Source organism: Pristiophorus japonicus, chromosome 21 (genome assembly GCF_044704955.1).
Source record: "Pristiophorus japonicus isolate sPriJap1 chromosome 21, sPriJap1.hap1, whole genome shotgun sequence".
Classification (NCBI taxonomy): domain Eukaryota; kingdom Metazoa; phylum Chordata; class Chondrichthyes; family Pristiophoridae; genus Pristiophorus; species Pristiophorus japonicus.
Window position 1 is genome coordinate 10,699,580 of NC_091997.1, and position 18,583 is coordinate 10,718,162.

Consider the following 18,583-nt stretch of genomic DNA (forward strand, 5'->3'; position numbering starts at 1 on the left):
GCATACTATGCTTAAACAAAGGGGACTACAGTGGGATGAGGGCAGAGTTGGCTAAAGTAGATTGGAAACACAGACTAAACGGTGGCACAATTGAGGAACAGTGGAGGACTTTTAAAGAGCTCTTTCATAGTGCTCAACAAAAATATATTCCAGTGAAAAAGAAGGGCAGTAAGAGAAGGGATAACCAGCCGTGGATAACCAAGGAAATAAAGGAGAGTATCAAATTAAAAACCAATGCGTATAAGGTGGCCAAGGTAAGTGGGAAACTAGAAGATTGGGAAAATTTTAAACGACAGCAAAGAATGACTAAGAAAGCAATAAAGAAAGGAAAGATAGATTACGAAAGTAAACTTGCGCAAAACATAAAAACAGATAGTAAAAGCTTTTCCCGATATATAAAACGGAAAAGAGTGACTAAAGTAAATAAAAATGTTGGTCCCTTAGAAGGTGAGAAGGGGGATTTAATAATGGGAAATGTGGAAATGGCGGAGACCTTAAACAATTATTTTGCTTCCGTCTTCACAGTGGAAGACATAAAAACCATGCCAAAAATTGCTGGTCATGGGAATGTGGGAAGGGAGGACCTTGAGATAATCACTATCACTAGGGGGGTAGTGCTGGACAGACAAGTCCCCTGGTCTGGATGAAATGCATCCCAGGGTATTAAAAGAGATGGCGGAAGTTATAGCAGATGCATTCGTTATAATCTACCAAAATTCTCTGGACTCTGGGGAGGTACCATCGGATTGGAAAGCAGCTAATGTAACGCCTCTGTTTAAAAAAGGGGGAAGACAAAAGGCAGGTAACTATAGGCCGGTTAGTTTAAGATCTGTAGTGGGGAAAATGCTTGAAGCTATCATTAAGGAAGAAATAGTGGGACACCTAGATAGGAATAGTGCAATCAAGCAGACGCAACATGGATTCATGAAGAGGAAATCATGTTTAACTAATTTACTGGAATTCTTTGAGGATATAATGAGCATGGTGGATAGAGGTGTACCGATGGATGTGGTGTATTTAGATTTTCAAAAGGCATTCGATAAGGTGCTACACAAAAGGTTACTGCAGAAGATAAAGGTACGCGGAGTCAGAGGAAATGTATTAGCATGGAGAGAGAATTGGCTAGCGAACAGAAAGCAGAGAGTCGGGATAAATCGGTCCTTTTCGGGTTGGAAATCAGTGGTTAGTGGTGTGCCACAGGGATCGGTGCTGGGACCACAACTGTTTACAATATACATAGATGACCTGGAAGAGGGGACAGAGTGTAGTGTAACAAAATTTGCAGAAGGCACAAAGATTAGTGGGAAAGCGGGTTGTGTAGAGGACACAGAGAGGCTGCAAAGAGATTTAGATAGGTTAAGCGAATGGGCTAAGGTTTGGCAGATGGATTACAATGTCGGAAAGTGTGAGATCATCCACCTTGGGAAAAAAACAGTAAAAGTGAATATTATTTGAATGGGGAGAAATTACAACATGCTGTGGTGCAGAGGGACCTGGGGGTCCTTGTACATGAATCCCAAAAAGTTAGTTTGCAGGTGCAGCAGGTAATCAGGAAGGCGAATGGAATGTTGGCCTTCATTGCGAGAGGGATGGAGTACAAAAGCAGGGAGGTCCTGCTGCAACTGTATAGGGTATTGGTGAGGCTGCACCTGGAGTACTGCATGCAGTTTTGGTCACCTTTCTTAAGGAAGGATATACTGGCTTTGGAGGGGGTACAGAGACGATTCACTAGGCTGATTCCGGAGATGATGGGGTTACCTTATGATGATAGATTGAGTAGACTGGGTCTTTACTCGTTGGAGTTCAGAAGGATGAGGGGTGATCTTATAAAAACATTTAAAATAATGAAAGGGATAGACAAGATAGAGGCAGAGAGGTTGTTTCCACTGGTCGGGGAGACTAGAACTAGGGGGCACAACCTCAAAATACGGGGGAGCCAATTTAAAACCGAATTGAGAAGGAATTTCTTCTCCCAGAGGGTTGTGAATCTGTGGAATTCTCTGCACAGGGAAGCAGTTGAGGCTAGCTCATTGAATGTATTCAAATCACAGATAGATAGATTTTTAACCAATAAGGGAATTAAGGGTTATGGGGAGTGGGCAGGTAAGTGGAGCTGAGTCCATGGCCAGATCAGCCATGATCTTGCTGAATGGCGGAGCAGGCTCGAGGGGCTAGATGGCCTACTCCTGTTCCTAGATTCTTTGTGTCCTCCTCACTTACTTACCTCTCCGCTGTCATTATAGGTTGGACCGCCTGAGTTCCCAGGCTTTCACTGCAGGGCACGCTTCAGGGAGTACGGGTTGGGCAAGAGTCAAAACTCACGCCGGTGTCGCAACCAGGGGCTCTTCCGGGTGGTGCTGCTCCACGCCGCTACAAAACCAGACTCGAGGATCACTGCGGGGCGCTGGAGGCTGACCGCCCGGCCAAAGCACCTCACCGCCGTTATTGCCGCCGTTCCGGGGTGAAAAACGGAGCGGAAAGGAGCCGAAGATCCGCCCCTAGACTTTGTACGATAGTGAAAAATGGATGATAACGACTCGGCAGCCCATTTTGCATCTCGCCCAATTTTTATTCCTATTGACATCAATAGAAATAAAAATAGATGGGAAAGCAAATTGTGAGGAGGACACAAAGAATCTACAAACGAATATAGATAGGTTAAGTGAATGGGCAAAAATTTAACAGATGGAGAATAATGTGGGAAAATGTGAGGTTATCCACTTTGGGGGGAAGAATAGAAAAGCAAAATATTAGTTAAATGGAGAGAGACTACAGAATGCTGCAGTACAGAGGGATCTGGGTGACCTCGTACATGAAACACAAAAAGCTAGGATGCAGGTACAGCAAGTAATTAGGAAGGCAAGTGGAATGCTTTGCTACAGGACATTGGTGAGACCACACCTCGAGTACTGCACACAGTTTAGGTCTCCTTATTTAAGGAGGGATGTACTTGCATTGGAGACAGTTCAGAGAAGGTTCACTAGGTTGATTCCTGAGATGAAGGGGTTGTCTTCTGAAGAAAGGTTGAGCAGGTTGGGCTTATACCCATTGGAGTTTAGAAGAATGGGAGGTGATCTTATTGAAACATATAAGATTCTGAGGGCACTTGACAAGGTAAATGCAGAGAGGATGGGGAATCTAGAACGAGAGGGGGCTTAGTTTCAGAATACGGGGTTGCCCAGTTAAGACGAAGATGAGGGGAATTTCTTCTCTCAGAGGATCGTAAATCTTTGGAATTCTCTACCCCAAAGAGCTGTGGAGGCTGAATCATTGAATATATTCAAGATGGAGATAGACAGATTTTTGAACTATCGGCGAGTCAAGAGTTATGGGGAACAGGCAGGAAAATAGAGTTGAGGCCAAGATCAGATCAGCCATGATTCTATTGAATGGCGAAGCAGGCTCGAGGGTCCAAATGGCCTACTCCTGCTCCTATTTCTTAAGTTTTTATGTTCTTAAAACCGGAAGAGATGTAAAACAGACTGCCGAATCGCCATCACCCGATTTACATGCTCAAAGTCAAGAATTGCCCTGTGCTACCTCGTCTCTGTGTTGGTGTATAAAGTGGGAACAGATGTGGGACACACAGTTTGCTTTGGGCAAGGCTGTGACATATATGCTAGAATGAACATTGTTCAGTCCTGGATGTGATTAACAGCAGCTCTACTATCCCCTATCTGCCTTTATTTTAATGTTTTTCAAGGATAAATAGCTAGGGTCAAATTGAGGCCATTTGCTGCTATGTTTCAAAATCAAGGACGAGAGACAGCATTGCAATGCCTTGTGCTTAGAAGGTTATTTTGTGTGCTAAGTGTCGTTTAACATGTTGATTGATGCAGTTTAACAGCTGGAGTTATATTTTAATTGTGATCAGATGTCAAGCTCAGTTTCAGGGCAAAGTGCAAAAGAAGCCAAGAATTTCAAGCTATTGCCATCTGCTGTTCTAACATATAAAAGCTATGAACACTTTGATTCCTTGACTTCTGCAATTGTGATAACATCTAAACATGAAAATCCTAAGACACATCATAGAATGCTACATCACAGAAGGAGGTCATTCAGCCCATCATGCCTGTCTGCCAGCTTTTTGGTGGACCTTTCCAAATAGTCCAACTATCCTGCTGTTTCCCCATAGCCCAAAATTCCTTCAAGTATTTATCCAATTCTCTTTTGAAAGTTACTGTTGAATCTGCTTCCTCCACCCTTCAGGCAGTGTGTTCCAGATCACAACAGGTTGTTGCGTAGAAAAATGTTTCCTCGTGACACCTGTGGTTCTTTTGCCAATCACCCTACATCTGTGTCCTCTGGTTACTGACTTTTCTGCCACTGGAAACCGTTTCTTCTTATTTATTCTATCAAAACTGTTCATGATTTTGAATAATTCTATCAAATATCCTCTGCTCTAAGGAGAACAACCCAATTTTTCCAGTCTCTCCATAACTGAAATCCCTCATCCCTTTTAGTAAATCTCTTCTGCACCCTCTCTAAGGCCTTGACACCCTTCCTTAAGTGTGCTGCCCAGAACTGAACACATTGCTCCAACTGAGATCAAACCAGTGTTTTATAAAGGTTTAGCATAATTTTCTTGCTTTTGTACTCTATGCCTCTTTTAATAAAGCCAAGGATCCATATGTTTTTCACAGACTTCTCAACTTGTCCTGCTACCTTCAGAGATGTGTGTGCATACACCACCAGATCTCTCTGTTCCTGCAACCCCTTTAAAATTGTATAATTTAGTTTATATTGCCTCTCTTCATTTTTCCTAGCCAAATATACCACTTCACACTTCTCTGCATTAAATTTCATCTGCCACTTGTCTGCCCATCTCACCCATCGGTTACTTTTGTTTACTACATTTCTGAGTTTTGTCATCTGCAAACTTTGAAATTCTGCCCTCTGTGCCGAAGTGCAGGCCATTTAATATATATCAAAAAGAGCGGTGGTCCTAATACCGACTCCTGGGGGACACCACTGTATGCCTCCTTGCAGTCTGAAAAACAACCGTTCACCACTACTCCCTGATTTCTGTCCCTTAGCCAACTTCGTATCCATTCTGCCACTGTCCCTTTAATCCTATGGGCTTTAGTTTTGCTAACAAATTTATTATGTGGTACGCCTTTGAAAGTCCAGATACACGACATCAACCACACTACATCAAGCCACTCTATTATTTCATCAAAGAACTCAATCAAGTCTGTAAGAAAAATGTGGATGTCCCTTTGGACTAACAGTTATGATTTATTTGAGCATAAGTGAGACTTAATACATTACAGTATTTGAGCAGCATTTTACAAAGTACAGTTAAGAATTATATTACCCGTATTGTCCTTTGGGTAGTAGGAGTGGCTCATTCCTTGTTCCTTCTGCTCGCATACGTGTCTTGATTGGTGCCCTTCCCTACCCTCCTACACTGAGAATGACCCAAACCCACGAGGGTGTACCCCAAAAACTGGTACTGCAGAGAAATCCATCCAATCATAGGCACAGCAAGTTCTGTGTGCAGCACAGGCCTTGGGCCTCCCTTAACTGTTTTTATAGCCTTAGCTCAGGCTTTTTCCTTTCTTGTGTTCTGTTTCCATGGCGATTGCGCAACCCAGGACCTTGAGGACAACGAGTTTTAATTAGAATCCAGTTTAAGAACTTAAGAAATAGGAGCAGGAGTAGGCCATACGGCCCCTCGAGCCTGCTCCACCATTCAATAAGATCATGGCTGATCATCGACCTCAACTCCACCTTCCTGCCTGATCTCCATATCCCTCGATTCCCCTAGACCCCAAAAATCTATCTAGCTCAGCCTTGAATATATTCAGAGACTCAGCATCCACAGCTCTCTGGGGCAGCGAATTCCAAAGATTCACAACCCTCTGAGTGAAGAAATTCCTCCTCATCTCTGTCTTAAATGGCCTGCCCCTTATCCTTAGACCGTGCCCCCAGTTCTAGACACTCCAGCCAGGGGGAAACAATCTCTCAGAATCTACTCTGTGAATCCTCTTCAGAATCTTGCCTGTTTCAATGAGACCACCTCTCATTCTTCTAAACTCCAGAGAGCATAGGCCCATTCTATACACAATCTCTCATCATAAGACAGCCCTCTCATCTCAGGAATCAGTCTAGTGATCCTTCTTTGCACTGCTTCTAAGGCAAGCATATCCTTCCTTAGATCAGGAGTCCAAAACTGTGCACATGTTTTTAACATGCTTTCCCCTAAATCTAACAAAGAGGAAATAAGACTAAATGAATGGCGGTGCAGGCTAGAAGGGCAGAGTGGCCTACTCCTGCACCTATTTTCTATGTTTCTAAAACTATACTAAATGAATAAAAACTACAAACTGGTAATCTAACAGTCTAGCAAAGCTTAATGCTGAAAGTTAATAAAAAAGATCTATACTTGGTTATGTTTCAACGACTCGCAAAAGTTCAAACATTCTCACAGAGGCAAACAGATAAAAGGTAGCAATTAAAGGCTGCTCGTGTTCTTTCCCCTCACTTTTCTAGCAACAACAAGTTTGTTTCTGCAATAAACAAGGCCACTTGTGCCGCACCTGGCACCTGCAGTCAGCAGAGAGTCCAGCGCAGTGTATTTTTGCAGCAATTAGCTTGTAGAGAAAAGCTTAGGGTCATTTACCTCTTGCAATGCCTAATCCCTCAAAATACCCTCAAAAGCCCATATTCATACAAGTTAGTCAAACACAATTTGCCTTTAACAAATCCGTGCTGACTTTCATTTATTAGCACATACTTTTCCAAATGCCAATTAATTTTATCCAGGTTATTGTCTCTCAAAGTTTCCTCACTGCCAACATTAGGCCTCTGGCCTGTAGTTGTGGGTTTACCCCTCTTTCCTTTTTTAAACAGGGGTGTAACATCAGCAATCCTCCAGTCTTCTGGCACCACACCCATATCTAAGGAGGATTGCAAGATTGTGGCCAAGGCCTCTGGAATTTCCACCCTTATTTCCCTCAGTAACCTAGGATGCCTCCCATTCAGACCGGGTGATTATTCGACTTTGAGGACAGCCAGCCTCCTCCTCTTTATCAATTTTTATCCTCTCCAATATTGCTACTGCCTCCTCCTTTAATGATACATTGGTAGTGTCCTCTTCTCTAATAAAGACAGATGCAAAGTATTCATTCAATAGCTCAGCCATGCCATCAACTTTCACAAGAATATCACCTTTTGGGTCCCGAATTGGCCCCACTCTTCCTTTGACTACCCTTTTACTATTTATGTTTATGACAGCCTTTTGTGTTAGCCGCTAATCTATTCCATACTCTCTCCTTGCCCCTCTTATTTCCTTTTTAAGATTCCTCTGTACTTTCTATATTTAGCTTAGTTCTCTACTGTAGTATGAAACTTACATTTGTCATAAGCTTCCTTTTCCTGTCTTATTTTAATCTCCATACCCTTTGTCATCCAGTGAGCCCTAGCTTTGCCCTTCCTCGCCCCCTCGTCAGCATGTGTCTATTTTGTACCCGAACCATCTCCACTTTGAAGGCCTCCCATTGTTCAATTACTGTTTTACCTACCAATTTTTGATTCTAATCCACCTGGGCAGATCCTTTTTCAACTCACTGCAGTTGGCCCTCCTCCAGTTAAGTACTTTTACAATTGATTGTTCCTTGTCCTTTTCCTAAACTATTCTAAACCTGATGGATATTATGATCAATGTTCCCTCTAAGCTGCACTTTGTTGATTCAATGTGCGGTCCCTTTAATTCTCTACACAGGCACAGTATTTCCAACGGAAAAGCTTGTGAGTGGCCTACGTGGTACTTTGCAGATTACTGCGTGGCTGTGCACATGTGCAACTTAGAGGGAACATTGATTATGATCACTGTTCCCCAAATGCTCCTTGACTGAAACATGCTCGACTTGACGCACGTCATTCCCCAGAACGAGAGCCAGCACTGCTTCCTTCCCAGTTGGACTTAAAATACCCAGGGTTGTTATCAATTTAACACTTGAAAGTAGCTGCTGATAAAAAGATGGAGTAGCACATTTTTCCAATAATATATTGGTAAGATGCATGGTGCTCACTCCACACCATCACGTGCATAGAGGCAAAGATTTTGTTTATGTAAATTATGTCTTATGGTTAGATTTTTTTTGTCTCATTTTTATTGCTTGTTTTCATATTTCCATCAGCCAGTCAACCTGAAACATTTGCATGCTCCCAGGAAATGATGCACTGGAGTAAGTTGTCATCTGAAACTACTGTTGCAGAAATGATCTCAGTAGCAAAGTGCACCCAGGACAATGCTGGCTCATTAAGCTGGTTAGTTGCCGAGATGTTAATCAATCTCCAAGAAGCGGCTTCACGTCTCATTTCAATGTAAATTGTATTTAGCTGCAAGGAGTGGATATTTGTGTTTGTAACATGGGAGTGGGGGGGATAATTCAGTGAGGTAAGATGATGGAATTCTGAAATGGGTGCCTTGAGCTAATGATGCCTTTCCGAGCTGAATGATTTAATACTTGTTTGTTTGGCTGTTCTAGTTCAGGGCCACATCATTTTAGCTCAGACTCTTTTTAATTCTAAGAATTATAGTTCAGTCATAAGTCAAGATCAAATTTTAATGGATAAATCTGCCTTTATTATAATTAATGGCATTGATTGGATGAATGCAGAAATATGTGTACTGAGTTAATTCGCCAGGCTAACAGAGGGAGTGCTGCAATTGGTTTTAACATCTCTGGGGTAAGAAAGAGTAAATCAGCTCGGATTTCTGCTTCTCACTCCTCTCCAACAACTTCTGCTGTAAAATACATATAGGGAGATCCAGTGGGGACTTGGTCAATTCATTGTTTAGCCTGGCACATGAAGAATGGCGACTTGAGCAAGGTACTGAATGGCGGTCGGTGTCTGTGAAACATGCCCCAGGATGTAGCGGTCCCCTTAGGAGAGCAGGGGGAAATCTATACAACAAGCGTTTTGAAAATATTGGCCGCCTGGACAGATTTTGGATCCAGGTAGTTCCCAGGTGTTCAGGAACGGAACCTGTCACACATAATGCTGAATTTGATGCTTTTATTCTCTGGTATCTTGTGCCAATGTGACTTTTCTGGTTCCAAGTATTTAGGTGGCAAGTTTATTTGTTTAAGAAAACTGAAACACACACAAATTGCAATTATCAGTTTTATTCACTGCTTCTAGAATTCATTCAAGGTTTTGGTTAAGCTGTCGTGCCTTCTGGAAAATTTCTCACCATCATTACATGGGACCTGGAAGAAAAATAAATTATTAATATTCCAAGTGGTTAAATAATTGGCCTGCAATTTCCTGAAAACTTGCACTGCAGCAATGGCACATCTATGGCGCCTGCCATTACTATGGCACAGGTGTTCCGTGAAATTACGCTGTAAGTGACTCACGCCATTACTTATGCTGTGCCAGAATTTCTTGGGACTCTCTGCACTATTCCTCTATGACCCTCGTCAAAACAGTGAGAGTTGTATTATCATAGTTCCACCCCATAAAAGCAAGGACAATGTCAACTTTGCTGCGTTGTTTGCTGCTGCCTCTGAGATTGAATCGGAATGGTGCTGATGAACTGGCAGGAGTGTGATTAATATTAAAAGAAAGACTTGCATTTATATAGCGCCTTTCAGGCCATCCCAAAATGTCATTGGAGAACCACAATAAGCTTGAAAAGGCACTGGCTTCGTAAGTTTTAAATAATCTTAATGATAATTATATTTAGTAGAATAAACATAAAATTATTGAGATGTGCACGTGCAGATTGGTGATCTGGCCGAACACTGTGTAGTTGAAGACACCAGCTGACCTGCAGCACAATTTTTAACCTTTACAACAATATAATTTCAGGATTTTAATAACTTTAACATACAACTATAGTTATTGTAGATTAATGATCAATTCACCCTATCTTGGATTTGAAATGATGGTAGAAGGTCTCCAGGATATTCCTTGCCGCTTCCTGCTGGCTCTTTTTGAGCGGACTATTGGAGCCTTGAGGCCAAGATCAGATCAGCCATGATCATACTGAATGTCGGAGCAAGCTCAAGGGGCCAAATGGCCTATTCCTGCTCCTATTTCTTATGATCTTTACGGGGATCAACGGTCCTCCATCTTCAACTGAGAGAATAATCTTTTTATCCAGCTCTCTTTAATTAGATATGCTTTTACATTTAACTTTGGATAAACACCCAAATAATTAATGTAAGACAGCATGGTATCTGTACTTAGCTGACGATTTGCCGCAGCTTTTTACCCATTAGCATTGTGGGGTCAATACATTGGTCATTGGCTGCGCTACTTCCGAATTGCCATTTTCCTAGCTGTGCCACGTTCTAATGAGTTTTCCAGAAAAATTTGCCCTAAATTTGCCACTGGAGGATTGAGGCGAACAAGTGTCTAACTTATGGCATTTGTTGCCAAATTCACCATTCCAGGAAATTCCAGGCCAATCTCTCAAGGTGTAGCTCTGCAAATACAGGAAAATCAGGTGGGGTCAAGTGCACGCCAATGAAGGGAGACCGGCTGATTTTATGTCTAGGGTTTCCTCAAAATTGAGACCTCTGACACCAGGAATCAACCTCATAGCTCTTGTCAGTAGTAGGGAGGTTGGGGATGGCATCAAACAGGAAATTAGGCACCCGTGCAATAAGGGTACAGCAGTTATTATGGGTGACTTTAATCTGCATATTGATTGGGCTAACCAAACTGGTAGCAATACTGTGGAGGAGGATTTCCTGGAGTGTATAAGGGATGGTTTTCTAGACCAATATGTCGAGGAACCAACTAGTGAGCAGGCCATCCTAGACTGAGTCTTGTGTAACGAGAGAGGATGAATTAGCAATCTGGTCGTGTGGGGCCTCTTGGGAAAGAGCGATCATAATATGGTAGAATTCTTCATTAAGTTGGAGAGCAACACAGTTAATTCAGAGACTAGGGTCCTGAACTTAAAGAAAGGAAACTTCGACAGTATGAGACGCAAATTCGCTGGACGAGACTGGAGAATGATACTTAAAGGGTTGACGGTGGATAGGCAATGGCAAACATTTAAATATTACATGGATGAACTACAACAATTGTACATCCATGTGTGGCGTAAGAATAAAAAAGGAAGGTGGCTCAACCGTGGCTAACAAGGGAAATTAGGGAAAGTGTTAAATCCAAGGAAGAGGCATATAAATTGGCCTGAAAAAGCAGCAAACCTGAGGACTGGGAGAAATTTAGAATTCAGCAGAGGAGGACTAAGGGTTTAATTAGGAGGGGGAAAATAGAGTATGAGAGTAAGCTTGCAGGGAACATAAAAACTGACTGCAAAAGCTTCTACAGATATGTGAAGAGAAAAAGATTAGTGAAGACTAATGTAAGTCTCTTGCAGTCAGAATCAGGGGAATTCATAATGGGGAACAAAGAAATGGCAGGTCAATTGAACAAACACTTTGGTTCTGTCTTTACTAAGGAAGACATGAATAACCTCCCGAAAATACGAGGGGACTGAGGGTCTAGCAAGAAGGGGGAACTGAGGGAAATCCTTATTAGTCAGGAAATGGTGTTAGGGAAATTGAAGGGACTGAACGCCAATATATCCCCAGGGCCTGATAGTCTGCATCCCAGAATACTTAAGGAAGTGGCCCTAGAAATAGTGGATGCATTGGTGATCATTTTCCAACATTCCAGGGACTCTGGTTCAGTTCCTATGGATTGGAGGGTAGCTAATGTAACCCCACTTTTTAAAAAAGGAGGGAGAAAGAAAACAAAGAATTATAGACCGGTTAGCCTGACATCGGTGGTGGTAAAAATGTTGGAGTCAATTATTAAAGATGTAATAGCAGCGCATTTGGAAAGCAGTGACAGGATCGGTCCAAGTCAGCATGGATTTATGAAAGGGAAATCATGCTTGACAAATCTTGGAGAGTTTTTTGAGGATGTAACTAGTAGAGTGGATAAGGGAGAACCAGTGGATGTGGTGTATTTGGACTTTCAAAGGCTTTTGACAAAGTCCCACACAAGAGATTAGTGTGCAAAATTATGGTACATGGTATTGGGGGTAATGTATTGACGTGGATAGAGAACTCGTTGGCAGACAGGAAGCAAAAAGTGGGAATAAATGGGTCCTTTTCAGAATGGCAGGCAGTGATTAGTGGGGTGCCGCAGGGCTCAGTGCTGGGACCCCAGCTCTTTACAATACACATCAATGATTTAGACAAAGGAATTGAATGTAATATCTCTAAGTTTGCATCCGACACTAAGCTGGGTGGCAGTGTGAGCTGCAAGGAGGATGGTATGAGGCTGCAAGGGGACTTGGATAGGTTAGGTGAGTGGACAACTGCATGGCAGATGCAGTATAATGTGGATAAGTGTGAGGTTATCCACTTTGGTGGCAAAAACAGGAAGGCAGATTATAATCTGAATGGGGAAAGATTAGTAAAAGGGGAGGTGCAACGAGACCTGGGCGTCATAGTACATCAGTCATTGAAGGTAGGCATGCAGGTACAGCAAGCAGTAAAGAAAGCAAATGGCGTGCTCGCCTTCATAGCGAGGGGATTTGAGTATAGGAGCAGGGAGGTCTTATTGCAGTTGTACAGGGCCTTGGTGAGACCATACCTTGAGTATTGTGTGCAGTTTTGGTCTCTTAATCTGAGGAAGGACATTCTTGCTATTGAGGGAGTGCAGCGAAGGTTCACCAGACTGATTCCCGGGATGGCAGGACTGACATATAACAAAAGACTGGATCGACTCGGCTTATATTCACTGGAATTTAGAAGAATGAGAGGGGATCTTATAGAAATATATAAAATTCTGACGGGATTGGACAGGTTAGATACAGGAAGAATGTTCCCGACGTTGGGGAAATCTAGAACCAGAGGTCACAGTCTAAGAATAAGGGGTAAGCCATTTAGGATCAAGATGAGGAGAAACTTCTTCACTCAGAGAATTGTGAACCTGTGGAATTCTCTACCACTGGAAGTTGTTGATGCCAGTTCGTTAGATATACTCAAAAGGGAGTTAGATGTGGCCCTCAAGGCTAAAGGGATCAAGGGGTATGGAGAGAAAGCAGGAATGGGGTACTGAGGTCCCATGATCAGCCATGATCATATTGAATGGTGGTGCAAGCTCGAAGTGCTGAATGGCCTACTCCTGCACTTACTTTCTCTGTTTCTATGTTTCTATGTCTGCACTGCCTCCAGCACCAGAATGTCTCCCCGTAGATTTTGTGACCAAAACTGCACACAGTACTCAAGGTGTGGGCTGACAGAGTGCGATAAATTTTGATTAACACTTTCTCTGATTTATATTCTATTGTTTTGGCTGCAAAGTTCAACATTCTATTGTCTTTGATGATTGCTACTCTACAATGGTTTGATATTTTGAGCTTTGAGTCTACTACGACTCCTTGGTCACTTTCAACTTCATCGTTAGCTATATGAAGATGTGTCACCTCCAATTCCACTGTCCAGCCTAGTTTGGTATCATTTAACTTTGTTGGAAATGTGACCCTCCTGCAGAATGCAGGTGTGACACTGATTGTCCTTAGTATGTTAGGGCGTGAAATTCCGTTGCACCCTGTTTGGGGCGGTAACGTCTGGGAGGCGGGACATTTTGCGCCAGGCATGGAAGTCCCGCCCCGCTCGCTAAATTCGGGTTACTTCCCTCAAAAGAAGTGGAGCGCAAAGCGGTGGTGAGGTGGACAGGTCGGGAGCCGGGCGTAGCGTTACGCACTGGGCCGCGTAGCCCTGCCGCGTGGGAGGGGCTCTTCCCTTCATTAAGGGGAAGGACCCAAGCTGCAAACTCTGCACTGATGAAATAGGCCTCCATGGACCACCAAGCTGAGTGCCGGGCTGACCAATCGCGGCACGGACCCTGCGATTAAAACGCCAACGGGGCGCTGGAAAAAAAAAACGGCAAACTGTTGTTTTCAACGTCTGACACTTCCTTTTTAACTATTGCCCCGTGAGCGGCCTGCCGCCTGGTTCACGTCCCCAGAAGCTGTCGCTGATATCGCCCAGTGCAGCTTGAGGGGGAAATACGCAATTTAGGGTCTGGGGCGTTAAAGGGGCACTGCGCGCAGTGATGATTGCGTCATCACCGGCAGAGCCAGGCGCTACGGGTTACCGCCACTGCTAAACTCCCGCGGAATTTAGCAGGAGCCCTTATCAGCGCCCTGCCCGGGCGAAAAGTCATTTGCGCTCAGTTAGCGACTCCGGGGGCTCTAACTGGAAGCGCAAACGATCCGAATTTCTGGGCCTTAATGTCTTAATTGAGATGTTGTCACCTGCTTGCTTTGTTCTCCAAATAGCCAACTGAGTCAAAAGGCATGAAGTTGCGCCTAGCATCTATTAGAAGGGATCTCGCAAGTATTGGCTAGATACTTTACAAACAGGCCCTGCCAAATCACAAACCTTAGCAGTAGTTTTTATAGTCAGCACAGCAATCGTCATATTTGGAGCAACTCGCGGTGCAGCTGCATGGAAAGTCATGTGAATATGCACCACAGCGTCCCGCACAGGTAGACACATCTACACCTTCACAGCTGCATGGACCTCCACTGATTCCACCACTGATGCCAATACTTATCCCAGTCTTATAGTATGCATCAGCAGCGTAGGCTGCAAGAAAGAGTAAACTAGGTAAGGCAAGAGAAATCACCACTGTGATAATTAGAAGGATTAGTTTGTGGCACACAAACACTTTCTAATCAATTGCAAACTCATGTACTTCTTTTCAAATAATATTCTTCAAAAGATGAATATATTTATAGACTTTTACAATTTACCCTCGAATTCATTACTCATATTGCCTCAAATGACTATAAATTACCAATTGCAATTAAAAATTACAACAACTTGTATTTATATAGTGTCTTTAACGTAGTAAATTGTCCCAAGACCAAGGAGTATTATAGGACAAAATATTTAACACCGAGCCACATAAGGAGATATTAGGGCAGATGACCAAAAGCTTGGTCAAAGAGGTAGGTTTTAAGGAGCGTCTTAAAGGAGGAAAGAGAGGTAGAGAGGCGGAGAGGTTCAGGGTGGGAAATCCAGTTCATGGGGCCTTGGCAGCTGACGGCACGGCCACCAATGGTGGTGATTAAAATCAGGGATACTCAAGAGGCCAGATTTAGAGGAGTGCAGATATCTCGGAGGGTTGTGGGGCTGGAAGAGATTGGCGATAGGGAGGGGTGAGGCTGTGGAAGGATTTGAAAACAAGGATGAGAGTTTTTAAATCAAGGCATTCCTTATATGGGAGCCAGTGTAGGTGTTGGGGTCGGGGGGAGATTGTGGAGTTGGGGGGAGGTTTACAGGTAAGCTTGTTGAGCCTGTCGGAAACACTCCTGCTCCTCCTGGTCCACAAGCAATGTTGTAAAGTCACTTACCTGATGGATCCAACACTTCTTGCCACATTTTACCTGCCAGTTTCCCCTGAGTATTCATCCAGTGGGGGCGGATGATACTTCAATATCTAGACCGCCTGTATCCGAATAACTCCAAATGAGCACAATGTACTCTAATCATACTCATCGATTAATAAAAGCAGCACAAGTTTCTACTCATCTTAACAACCCCCAAGCTAATTTCTGGGAGAAATGTTCTTAACTATTTCAGTTACTCTTTCAGAAACGTGAAGAACTGAGAATATCATTGAAACTGCGATCTAGTGGTTTCAAATTATAGCTCTGCTTCTTGACAATTTTAACATCCAACTCCACCATTATTGTGGTTAAATAACAGTGGAAAACAACCTATTTTGACTTCTATATGTGGATCCAGTGACAAGGCAAACTTGATGGCTGAATGGTGTCTTTCCATTGTTTTCATTAAACTTTTCAAGTCAACGACTTTCTCAAGATAAAAAATAAAATGCCAGCTGTGTGTTTTGCTTTTCCTGGGATGTGCGTGACTGATATCAGGACCTGAGGGAAATATTACATTGTTTTGCACTTGTCAGAAAGAGTGATAACCCTCAGTTATGAATGCGCTGTTTCTATGTTACAGCAGGAGCATCAACAGATTTGGGGAATTTGTTTGTCCTGGTGGAACGACCTTCTTTATGGTGGAAGTAAGTTTATAACTTAATGTCATCTCAAATCTTGAAGAACTGTCAAAACAGTTGTCATAACAGTAAGTACTTACTTTTATTTATTTTGTTTTTTCATTTGAACTTTTGCTAGCTTTCCCCTTTTTTCTCCTCAAACTATATCCCAACAAGACTAAACAAAAGGTCAGAACCAATGTTCCCGTTAATTTTTTGGGGTGCATAACCCCTTTAAGGGACTGCGCAGCCCATTCAAAGTATCGCGCATGCGTGTTTTTCCCTATTGAAAAGCCAACGTGCCGGCAGTGCGGGAGGTCCAGAGAGCTGCGCAGCTTAAAGGGAAGATTGGTCAGAACTCCTCTCATTGGGGTATGCTTCCATGAGTTTCAGCACCTCACCCAAGTGGCCATTCTTCAACTGTAAAACCAGACTGTGACTGAGGGCAGGAGCGCGATATGAAGCGAATCTCAGCAAGCCTGATCCTATCTTGCTCATCCATGCTGTGATCATGGGATAACTGTTGGAAGTAGGGAGAACCTTGGATAATTTTTGCTCTTATCTCCATGACCCAGGGGTGTTGAAGCCAAGTGTACCACTGTGTATAGCTATAGCACAGAAAGGGGCATTTTGTGTCTATGCTGGCTCTTTGCTAAATCAATGCATAACTAATCCCACTGTCCTATCGTCTCCCCTTAGTCTATTATCTTGTCAGAGAGTTAACCCTATGTCTTCATCTGCTTCAAATAGTTATCCAATTTTCACTTAAACGATGTGATGTTTGTTGCCTCAACCTCTCCCTATGACAAAGCATTTCATGCTCCAACAATCCGCTGCATAATGAAATTTCTCCTAACTTTTCTCCTCACTCTCATACCTACAAGAAAGTCTGAAGGGGGCACATGTAATAATAAGAACATAAGAACATAAGAATTAGGAACAGGAGTAGGCCATCTAGCCCCTCGATCCTGCTCCGCCATTCAACAAGATCATGGCTGATCTGGCCGTGGACTCAGCTCCACTTACCCGCCCGCTCCCCATAACCCTTAATTCCCTTATTGGTTAAAAATCTATCTATCTGTGATTTGAATACATTCAATGAGCTAGCCTCAACTGCTTCCTTGGGCAGAGAATTCCACAGATTCACAACCCTCTGGGAGAAGAAATTCCTTCTTAACTCGGTTTTAAATTGGCTCCCCCGTATTTTGAGGCTGTGCCCCCTAGTTCTAGTCTCCCCGACCAGTGGAAACAACCTCTCTGCCTCTATCTTGTCTATTGGAAAAGCATAATCAAGGTGCAATGTTTATTGTATAGGCAGATCTGGGACTATCCACTGCCACCTATGAAATGATCATTTTTGACACTTTATTTGATGCATAGTCCAGTACTATAATGAATATGGCCATTGCATTTTTTTCTTCTAAATAAGAGGGGCATGGGCTCAATATTATTAGAAAGTATTCTCTATTTGCCATGTAGGAATTAATTATTTTCTTTATACGTTAAAACTTCTTTATCCCAATAGCAGCAGATAATCAATTATTGGTAGGAAAACCCTTCCATTGACCTGGATTTTGTGGTAGTGGCAGCAAAACAGCCAGCGTTCACCATCATTACTGCTCTGAAACTAACAGCAACTGCTGGAGTCTGCCTGCGCAGATAAACACGGAAATCCAGATGTTGCAATCAGTTATTCTATGCTTCGGGGTATTTGACAATTTGGAAGGACAGACAGAAAGGAAAAGGAGGCGGAGTAGCACGGTTAATAAAGGATGAGATCAGTGCGTTAGTGAGAAATGATAGTGGCTCAGAAGATCAAGATGTTGAATCATTTTGGGTGGAGATAAGGAATAATAAGGGGAAAAGTCACTGGTGGGTGTAGTCTGTAGGCCCCCTAACAGTAGGTGTACTGTTGGACGGAGTATAAATCAAGAAATAATGGAGGCTTGTAATAAAGGAACGGCAACAATCATGAGCGATTTTAACCTTCATATTGATTGGACAAAGAAAATTGGCCAGGGTAGCCTTGAGGAAGAGTTCATAGAGTGTATCCAGGATAGTTTCCTTGAACAGTATGTTGCGGAACCAACCAGGGAGCAGGCTATCTTAGATTTGGTACTGTGTAATGAGACAGGATTAATAAATGATCTCATAGTAAAGGATCCTCCAGAAATGAATGACCATAACATGGTTGAATTTAAAATTCAGTTGGAGGGTGAGAAAATTGGTGCTCAAACCAATGTCCTAAGCTTAAATAAAGGAGACTACAAAGGTATGCGGACAGAGTTGGCTAAAGTGGACTGGGGAAATAGATTGAAGTATGAGACGGTTGATGCAGTGGCAGATATTTAAGGAGATATTTCATAACTTGCAACAAAAATATATCCCAATGAGAAGGAAAGACTGTAAGAGAAGGGATAACCATCCGTGGCTAACTAAGGAAAGAAGGGATGGTATCAAATTGAAAATAAGGGCATACTAAGTGGCCAAGACAAGTGGGAGGCCAGAGGATTGGGAAACTTTTAAAAGTCAGCAAAGAACGACTAAAAAAATGATAAAGAGAGGGAAGATAAATTAC

The 18,583-nt window shown here is 42.9% G+C and overlaps 1 protein-coding gene across 1 annotated transcript in view; it reads right to left on the bottom strand.

The window, feature by feature from the left end:
• Positions 1-9,121: 9,121 nt before the first annotated feature.
• Positions 9,122-18,583, bottom strand: part of LOC139233599 (deoxyribonuclease-1-like) — a 36,432-nt gene continuing 26,970 nt past the window's right edge. Inside the window, exons 9-10 of the mRNA XM_070864003.1 lie at positions 14,373-14,579; positions 9,122-9,221 (exon numbers count right to left, since the gene is read on the bottom strand). Of these exons, the coding sequence (XP_070720104.1) occupies positions 14,374-14,579 (206 nt within the window). The 3' untranslated portion in view covers positions 9,122-9,221; position 14,373. The remainder of the gene's footprint in view (positions 9,222-14,372; positions 14,580-18,583) is intronic.